Here is a 10063-nt window from a genome sequence, read left to right as displayed (position 1 = left end):
CACTGACTCAAAGACAACTTTATCTCACCACCTCCCACAGGCAATCTGCTAGCAAGTTCTCTCCACTGCACCTCTCCCGTCCATCCCTCTCTCCTCATCCTGCGGCTGTGTCTCAGGGTCGGCCCTCCAGGCCCACCCGCCACTCAGCTGCAGGGATCTTCCTAAGCGTTATGCCTCCTTCCTGCCCTACCTCTTGCAATCATAGTGAGAGAGTTATCCTAACAGCTCATATTTATAGAGTGCTTTAGACACCGTGTTTAAATCTTTCCACGGGTTATCTCATGAATGTTCACAAAGTTCTGAGACAGGCATTTTTCCCTTCCTTCCTTCCTTCCTTCCTTCCTTCCTTCCTTTCTTTCTTTCTTCCTCTTTCTTTTTTTTCTTTCTCTCTTTTTTCACAAATAAAGAAATGGAGGCTTAGTAACTTAGTAACTAACTTAAGTAACTTGATCAAGATTATATAGGTAGTACGTGGTAGAGTCTAAATATGCTCCTAGTTTATTCAATCCTAAAGCTTGTGCACTCAGCCATCATGCTCTACATGCACTGTAAACAAGAAGGGGAGAATTACTATGAGAGAGAAGAAAGAAATAACTTACTAAGAGAATGGAACTCTGTTACAGAAAACATGAGTACACCCAATGAATACTTTTCATGTCTTTTTTTTTTTAAGATTTTATTTATTTATTTGACAGACAGAGATCACAAGTAGGCAGAGAGGCAGGCAGAGAGAGAGAGGGAAGCAGGCTATCTGCCGAGCAGAGAACCCGATGTGGGGCTCGATCCCAGGACTCTGGGATCATGACCTGAGCCAAAGGCAGAGGCTTTAACCCACTGAGCCACCCAGGCGTCCCTCATGTCTTTTTTTTTTTTAAAGATAGATTGATTTTAGACACAGAGGGAGAGCAAGCATGGGGAGGGGCAGAGGGAGAGGGAGAGGGAAACTTTAGCAGACTCCTCACTGAGCTCAGAGCCCGACTCAGAGCTTGATCTCAAGACCCTGGGATCATGACCTGAACTGAAACCAAGTGTTGGACAGTTAACTGACTGTGCCACCCTGGGGCCCCTCATGTCCTGTTTAATAATCTTTCATGTCTGACTCTCAAGCACCTAGCTAGTCCTGTGCAGCTATATGTTCAACAAATACTTATTATGTCTCTTATGTACCAGACACCCTACTGGGTGCTTGGCACACAGAAGTAGGAGACACATTGCTCCTTGTGATACACTGCTTAATGGTCAAAGATTCTTTCCATCCCAGTATGCACTCACTTTTGAAATGTGCTTTTGCAACATCTTCAAACCAGAGGTGGAGTCTCTGTCTCTACCCCCTTGAATCTGGGCTGGCCTTGCGAACTGGTCTGATCAACAGAATGTGGTAAAAATGATAGGAACATATTGGAGCCTAGGCCTCAAGAGAGCTTGTCGCTTCTGTCTTTCTCTCTCTCGGAGTGCTGCCTTGAGAACAACAAGCAAGGAAGATGTTCTAAACTCCCGGAGGATGCAAGGTCATGGAGAAGAGATCGGAGTCATCTCAGCCAACAGCCAGCACCAATGGCCACATGTGTAAAGAAAGCCGTCTTGGGCTTTCTGTCCCAGTCAGCCTTGCACCAGCCACATGAGTGAGCCCAAGTGACCGAGGAGAGGAACTGTTCAGACAAGCCACAGAACTGTGAGAAGTAAGAAGTCATTGTTATCTTAAGCCACTTAGTTTTGGGGGTAATTTGTTACGACACTAGAGACAATCAACACAGAAACCAATAGCTAAAAAAGAGAGGTGCTAGCCTAACAAAAACCCGTAGCATTGACTTAAGGACTGGTGAGCGGACAGAAGCCGGGAAGGCAATGAAAAGACTATTACCAAAGGCTGAGACAGCAGAGAGGAAATTGCTATTGGAGTTTGGAGAATGGTCAGTTGTATTATTCAATGGCAGAATAATTGGCAAAATGGGCAAAAGTTACCTGCAGTAGCTTAGAAGACAGAAAACATATCTAATGAATTTGTAGATATGGATTAGATTTCCAGGGGGCAATAGCTGAAGAAAAGATCAATTGGATTTTTTACCTGCATGTGATAGGTATGGGGAGAAAGAAATAAAACTAGGAAAGAACTGCTCAGCTTGCAAGCAGAATCCAGAGGAAATACAGAGAGCCTAGAATGTGCCAGGTTAGAAGAGAAAGTTGTTTAGCATATTCATTCTTTCCAGCTAATTTTACTGAGAGTATCTTAGTAAAATATGACTTAAGGATAAAGATCCAATCAAGAGTATTACTGTGCAACCCTTTTTTTTTAGGACCTCAAAAATATTGAAGATGGTACATTGTAAGATACTGTAAGCTACACAAAAGACCTTCTAAGAACTTCAAGGGCATTTTCCTACAGCAGCCTGAGCCACCCAAAGTAGAGAGAGGCCCGTCTGAGAAATAATTATGGATGTAGTTTTGGAACATGGAATGAATCCAGTCAAAATCATAGGGAACCCACGAAATTTTTAAAAAAGATTTTATTTATTTGAGAGAGAGGGAAGGAGAGAAAGCCCAGGAGCAGGGGGAGGAGCAGAGGGAGAAGAGAGAGAATCCCAAGCAGACTCCCTGCTGAGCATGGAGCCTGATGTGGGGCTCAATCCCATGATCATGACCTGAGCTGAAATCAGGAGTCAGATGCTTAACCGAGGGCCACCCAAGTGACCCCTGAAGCCCATGAAATTTCCCAGGTAACTGTATCACAAAGAGTATCACTAGCTTGAACTGCTGAGGCTATTCAAGACAAACAGGAGCCTCTGGAACCTCAACTTCCTATGGGCAGGAAACAGGCTGAGAAAACTGTTTAGGTGCAAACACGGGCTATATCTTATGGAAAAGGAAGATGTCTCAGAGAGTAGCACCAAGAATCCTGGTAGGAGAGCCAAGAGCCAAGAGCCAAGGAGAATAATCAAATAGGAAACCACACATAGGGGAAAACCATACCCTAATCGAGGAACATTCTATACTTCTAGCACTGCTAATGTATAACCAGTTGGCTTTCAGAATTGCTATGAACTAGTGACTGCTATGTACCTCTTATTTCTCCCCTTTTGGAACAAAGGTGTCTACTGTGGTTATTCTGTCCCTGCCTCACCATTGCTTGCTGGGTCTGTGTGGGGTTGATAATGTGTGTTTTTGATGGGTTAGTCCCTGAATTGGAAAGAGTCATACCTGGGGGTTGATTATTTATTTATTTATTTATTTGACTGAGAGACAGCGTGAGCGCACAAGTAGGGGGAGCAGCAGGCAGAGGGAGAGGAAGAAGCAGGCTTTCTACTGAGCAGGGAGCCTGATGTGAGGCTCAATCCTAGGACCCAGGGATCATGCTCTGCGCCAAAGGCAGAGATTTAATTGACTGAGCCACCCAGGTGCCCCTATACCTGGGGAATCTTGACAACATCTGGATATGACATAGGTCTCAGGATCCCAAACTTCAAGCTTAATGTGATAACTGAGATGACATTTTGGGGTCCAGAGATAATTTTGAGAATACTGTGCCTGTGGGAGGAATGTGAATAATCTATGACCAAAAAGGAATTGTGATAGATGACTAGCCAAAATTTGCTCCCATCCTAGTATGCACAGAAGTTGAGTATATTTCTCCATGTCATTCAGTCTGGGCGGGCCATACAACTTGCTTTGAGCAATAGGATGTAGCATGCAAATTCTGGAGCCTACTCCTCAAGGGGTCTTGTAGCTTCTGCTTTTGTTTTCTTAGAATGATGCCTGGACACCACTGTGTAGGGAGGCCAGTCTAGCCTACTGAAGGATGAAAAGCCATATAAAGCAGAGTCAAGGAATCCCAGCTCATAGCCAGTATCAACTGCCAGACATTTAAGTCAGTCTATCTTAGACCATCCGATTCAACTCACCTTCCACCTGAATGGAACCACGTGAGAGAGACCAGGTGAAAATGCAGCGGAATTGCCCAGTCGGCCCACAGAATCATGAGAAATAATTAATTATTATTTTAAGCCACTTAGTTTTAGTGTAGTTTTGTTTTTGGGGTGTGTGTGTGTGTTTTGTGTTTTGTTTTTTTTACATAGCAGCACATAATGGAAACAACCCTGATCTTAAGGTCTGGCAATCTACTGGAAAAAACAGACAAGCCAGTAATAACAGTAAAAGGTGATGATCTTCCTATTATGGAACTATAGAAGACCTACAGGAACATACAGCAGGAAGATGAAGCCTCGTTTAGTGGGGAGGTATGGCTGTATAAAGGAAGGAACATTCATTCTGAGATCTGAAAAATAAGAGGCACTTTTATCCATACAGATGGGGAATTGTAATATGCAGTGACCTCCAGCTAAGAAAGAATGAGGAAATTCAACGTGGTTGTTACATCAGGGGAGTCTGGTTAACACTAGCTGAATGAATAAATGAAAGAATATGTAACAGGGCATCAGACCTCTTCAAGGTATACATTACTGATGCATTATCACTGTATAGTGGGTTATGGAATTATATTCTGGATATGTTGTGGTCATTCATGTGTACTTTTATGTGGCTGTTCTTGGCTAGATCATCAGTGTGGTTAAATAACAGTAGTTACTGAAGAGCTATTACATGTCATGGGCTATAATAAGTATTCTACATTAATTATTTGATTTCTGCTCAAAACTACCTTGCAGGATAGAGAGTATGCACCCTTTTTTTTCTTTTTAAAAACTGAAGTATAGTTGATACAATGTTACATTAGTTTCAGGCATACAGCATAGTATTTTTGTTATGCTGTGCTCCCCACAAGTATAGCTACCATCTGTCTTCATAGGCACTATGATAATACCATTGACTGTATTCCCTAGGCTATACCTTCCTTCCCCATGACTTATTCATTTCACAACTGAAGCCTATACCTCGCACACCCCTTCACCCATTCTGCCCATTACCCCACTCCCCGCCTCTCTGGCAACCATCAGTTTGTTCTCTGTATTTATGAGTTTATTTCTGCTTTTTTTGTTTGTTTCTTTGTTGTTTTCTGAGTATTCCTCCCCCCCCAACCCCATTTTATAGTTAAGGAAATTAAGGTTCAGAGAGACAGAATGAATTGCCACACTCTGAATTGGGTCACCATGAGATTTCATAGACTCTTCCGGGGTCCACAAGGTCAAAACTATTTTTATAATAACACTAAGACATTTTTTGCCTTTTTCACTATGTTGGCTTTTGAACAGGTTTCTCACTATTCCTTAATTTATAAGAATGGCTCAATATGCTTAAATTGCTTTGGGGAAATAATATAATTTATGCAGAATACCTGTTTTCCTTCTGGGAGTCTGGAGTTCTTAAGTATATGCTAGGCAGAGGGTACCTATGTAACTGACCCCAATAAAAATCCTGGAATGCTAAGTGTAGGTGTGTTTTCTTGGTAGCAAAGGCTAACTGGTTGTTATATTTTATTGCTGGAGGAATTAATCATATCTTGTGTGATTCCACTGGGAGGAGACTGTTGGAAATTTGCACCTGGTTTCTTCTAGATTTTGCTCCATGTGCTTTTCCCTTTGTTGATCTTGATCTGTATCCCTTTGTTATAAAAGATCCTAGCTGTGAGTAGAAATACATGCTGAGTCTTGTGAGTACTCTTAGCGAATTTCTAAACTTTGGGGGTGGGGAGTCTCGGGGATCCCCAACATACGAAGTGAAATCCAAATAGGATAAATTCTAAGAATCCATACCAAGACACACCATATTTAACTACTGAAAACTAAAGATAAAGAAAAATCTTGAAAGCAGCCAGAGAGCAGTGACATGTTAGCTAGAAACATTCCTGAGGAACACCAATTGCAAACGACAGTGGATTTCTTGTCTGAAACCATGGAAGCCAGAAGCGGCACAGCCTCTTTCAAGTGTGGGAAGGAAAGACCTGCTAAGTGTGCATTCTGGATCTGGTTCATCAACTCATCAGGAATGAAATCAAAACATTCTCAGGCAAAGGAAGACTTAAAGAAATTGTTGCTACTGGAGCTACCCTTAAATACCAGCCAGAGAAGCTTCTTCAGACAGAAAGGACATGATAAAAGAAGGAATCTGATGCACTGGGAAAAAAAGACGAAACAACAGAAAAAGAGAACTATGGGTATCTAAAATTACCCTTTCCTTGTGGTTTTTATAAATTATATTTGATGATTGAAACAAAAATCATAATACCATCTGGTACCCTATCGATGACATTTAAACGTGGGGAAGGTCAAGGTACCCTAAATGGAAGTGAGGTTTCCACATTTCACTCAAAGTAGTAGAACTGGTTATAGGTCCCTTATAACTTATAGATACAATATACATAGCAATACATGGCAATACTCAGAGCAACCACCACAAAAACTGTAGAAAGAGATATACTCAAAACCACTATCAATCAAGATGGCATCCTAAAAGATGTTCAAGTACCCTACAGGAAGGGGAAAAAAGAAAAAAACAGGGAGGAGAACCAGAGGAAATAAACAGAAAATAAATAATAAAATGGGAGTCTTCAGTGTTGACATAATTACCTTAAATGTGAATGGACTAAGTACACCAATCAAGAGAACCCACAGTCCATGGGTTGACACCAGGCAACAAAGGCAATACACCTACCGTTTGGCTTTCTGGGTTCTCTTCCCTGCACATCTGGGGAAAGATGCTGCTCCCGCTGGGGGGCTCTGCCTGGAGATAGTCTGCCCGGAGATCCTCGACAGGCTGTCTCCTCAGGGTCCTGGGCTGCGTCGCTGGTGGGAGGCTGTTTGCCGGGAGCCTGGCTCTGCCTGTGGGTCTCAGGCTGGGTGTTGGGCAGACAGGGAAGGGCTTGGGGTCTGCAGGAATCTGGGCTCAGCCTTCCCTTCTGCTGTTCTGCTTCCCTTCGTTTGTTTTCTTCCTCTCGCTTCCTGGAAGCAAAGCCGAGGAGGCAGAGGAAAAAATTAAAAGAGTGTTACCCTTTCAAATGATCCTGAGTGAGATTTGAATTTTATGAGGAGCTACCACATCACAGGAAGGGCTTGGAAATGGACAGTTTCCATAATTTCCCAATTTTTGGTCTTTTCTCCAGACCTTACAGCTCAAAAGATGATGGAGCTGATGAGAACCTTATAGACCAGGCCTTGCCCAGCTGGGGCACATATGATGGGAACCTCTGTGTTTGTGAGACAGGACGCAATCCTGAGGTGTGTGTGCCCCAGCTTGTGTGGGGTCCCTGCAACTACAGGCCTTTTCCTCCAATTCCAGAAAGCACATCTGAATGCGACCAAGCCTGCCAGTCACAGGGACAACCTTTAATCTTCTCTGTTTATTAAAAAAGACCATTGGTGAGCTTATGGGTACATGGCACAATCACTCACTCAACCCCTCACGATGGACAATAACGTGCCTGTGAGCTGCAACACCTCTAACAAGGCAAACCCACCCATTTTGCAGATGAGGTCCAGAAGGTAGGACGATCTTCAAAAAGTCCTACACAAGTCCTGGTGGTGAGGCTGGCCCCTGTGGAGAGCAACCGACTAGAAAGAGGCTGGCCAGAGGGGCCAGGCCGCAGAATGAGAGGCCGTGGGAGGGGGACGAGGGCCTGAGGCAGGCGGCCCCGGTCCAGAAAGGAGCAAGTTGCTTGAGGATGAAGGGGCTGAGTTCAGGACAAGGTTTGTTTGATCGATAGCATTAATTGCTGGGGACTTCCCAGCGAAAGAAACAGGGAAGGAAAAGAACATTTACTGAGCTTCTCCTGTGCTGGGCCCAGCGGGCCAACCCTGGAGGAAACTTGATTTCAGAGAAGACAGCTTGGAGAAAAGGACCTAACAAAGGACGGGGAAATGTAACACTTGTGAGCCTGCACGGAGCGGGTAGTGATTAATTTTGTTTGGAGGAGTTCAGATGCTCCCAGCTGCTGATTCTTAAAGATTTGGAGAGGTTTGCCAGACAGATGTGGTGGGAATGAGGACTTCAGTGTGAGACAGCTATTTGGGCAAGGACACGGGGCGTGGGAAAACGGGGTCTGTTCTGCCTCTTCTCATCTTCAAACAGTGCTTGCTGTACACAGCAGGTGCCCCATACGTGCGGTTCAGACGACCCAGGTACCGTGTAGGAAGAGAATCAGGCAGACACATAAAGGTTCAGGTTAAAGTAGAATGATTAGGGCTGTAGTGGAGAGAAGCCCACACTGGGAAGCATAAGAACTTTTCTAGTCCTGTCCCTGCTAATAGCTACAAAATGGTATCCAGCCAGTCACTTTCCTGCTGGAGATTCAGTTTCCCCAGGTCTAACAGTTGTATGATAGTTTATAACCTGGAATCGATTTAGGGGTCTGTTTGGAAGCTAGATGTCTTTATAAAATCTGGGATATCTTGTGTAATGAGATAGATTTCTTTTATTGTTATAGCTGGTATCAGAGTCCCTCTTGGGGGAGGGGCAGCCTTGTTTAGAAAAATATTTTAATCAGCCTGGGAACAGAACGGAAGGCGGGCAGCAGGTGAGCCCTTCAGGGCCTTCGTGGCAATTGGCTCTGAGGAGGGGAGGGTTGCTCCTGACAAAAAGAGAGTACGTTTGAAGCTCCTGACAGGGAGGGAAGAGATGAAAGAACATGAGAGAGAAAGAGGGAGAGAGATTGGAAGGGGAAGAACGGGAAGATGAAAGGCTGGGCAGTGTGTACAGCGATGGCCAGGCCAAAGAGCACCTCCACGGGGAGCTGATGGACAAGGACTTTAGGTCTGTGCTCTTCACACTTTCATGAATGGCATCTCCTGAGATCTCGTTAAAATCTAGATTCCGATTTAGCAGCCTGGGGTGGGGCTCAAGATTCCGCATTTCTAACAAGCACCCACGTTATAGAGGTGTTGCTGGTCCTCTGACCCACAGCTTGCGCAGCAAGGCTTAAGACAATAGAAAAGTTTCATATGGACTGTTTCGTTTGTTTGTTTTTTGGCTTTTGGATTTTTTTTTTAGAGAGAAGGGGTTGAAGAGGGAGAGGGAGATAATTTTTTTTTTTGAGAGAGAGAGAATCTTAAGCAGGCTCCACGCCCAATGCGCTAGATCTCGACACCCTGAGATCAGGATCTGAGCTGATATCAAGTCCGATGCTTAACCAACTGAGCCACCCGGGCGCCCCTCTAATGGACCATTACCTGTACCATGATGGGACATGAAATGGATTGTCTGCAATGACACCAAGGTCTGGGAAGGTCTCCCAGGATCCTACGTGCTGTTTTATAAGCAACCAGACAAGCTGCAGAGCTAAGATACCAGACATGGAAGCAGACACAAGAGTGAGGCAGAGACCCTAAGCGTCCAAGAAGTCACGGAATTCAGACTTCCACAGGCTGTGCGATTCGAGGCAATGTTTACTGAGATCTCAAGGGACAGAGAAGACCCAGATGACAGCAGTCTGGGTTCCCTTTGATATAAAGCCTTCAACCTCCCCTTCTGAAGGTCTCCTGTCCCACAGCAAAGCTCCTGATCTGGGCGCCAAGCCTGTTTATCTGGTCGTTTCCGACTGAGCCCCATTCCTAGCAAGAGTGGCCGGGCGGGCCGTGCTGACTCCTGTACAGCTCTGATATTTTCATTTGACTCTGGTTTTGTTCCACGCTTTGCCAAGTGCTGACACCTGAGCACTGCACCCGACAAGCCAGGGGGACAGCCTGTCATCATCAGTGCCTGAGAGTCACCTGGAAGCTAGCAGGCGCCGTTTCAGCGTGAGCTGTCTGGGAGAAGGCTGTTGTTCGGGAGAAGCTGGAAGCATCTGGGTGGCTGAAGTGCCGCTAATTGATGGAGCAGCCTTGCTCCCGGCAGGAGGGGGACGGCTGCTCTTTTTACACGCACTGATGAAGGGAACCGCTCTAGGAGAATATTGGTGCCGCAGACAGACCCGCACGTGCGTCTGTCTGCCTTGGCATCTATGTGGATCTCGCTGCCATTAAGAAGGGCTCAGAGGTGATAAATTAGACTTTTGGTCATTTCTCTTTCTTAGGGAAACCAAACAGCTTTCCTTTTCAATTCCAAGAAGCCACTTCCACTCAGGTCCTGGGCAAACCCCGTCACTGCGGACATTTCTGGGCCAACAGTGGAGGCGGCCACAGGA

The 10063-nt window shown here is 45.0% G+C and overlaps 1 protein-coding gene across 1 annotated transcript in view; it reads right to left on the bottom strand.

The window, feature by feature from the left end:
• Positions 1-10063, bottom strand: part of INVS (inversin) — a 166192-nt gene that overhangs the window by 30732 nt on the left and 125397 nt on the right. Inside the window, exon 13 of the mRNA XM_080819610.1 lies at positions 6601-6887. Coding sequence (XP_080675736.1) covers positions 6601-6887 — 287 coding nt within the window. The remainder of the gene's footprint in view (positions 1-6600; positions 6888-10063) is intronic.

This window comes from Martes martes (assembly GCF_963455335.1).
Source record: "Martes martes genome assembly, chromosome: 12".
In the NCBI taxonomy this organism is placed as follows: Eukaryota; Metazoa; Chordata; class Mammalia; order Carnivora; family Mustelidae; genus Martes; species Martes martes.
The sequence above is the reverse complement of the archived record's forward strand: the minus strand, read 5'-3'. Positions and strand labels throughout refer to the sequence as shown.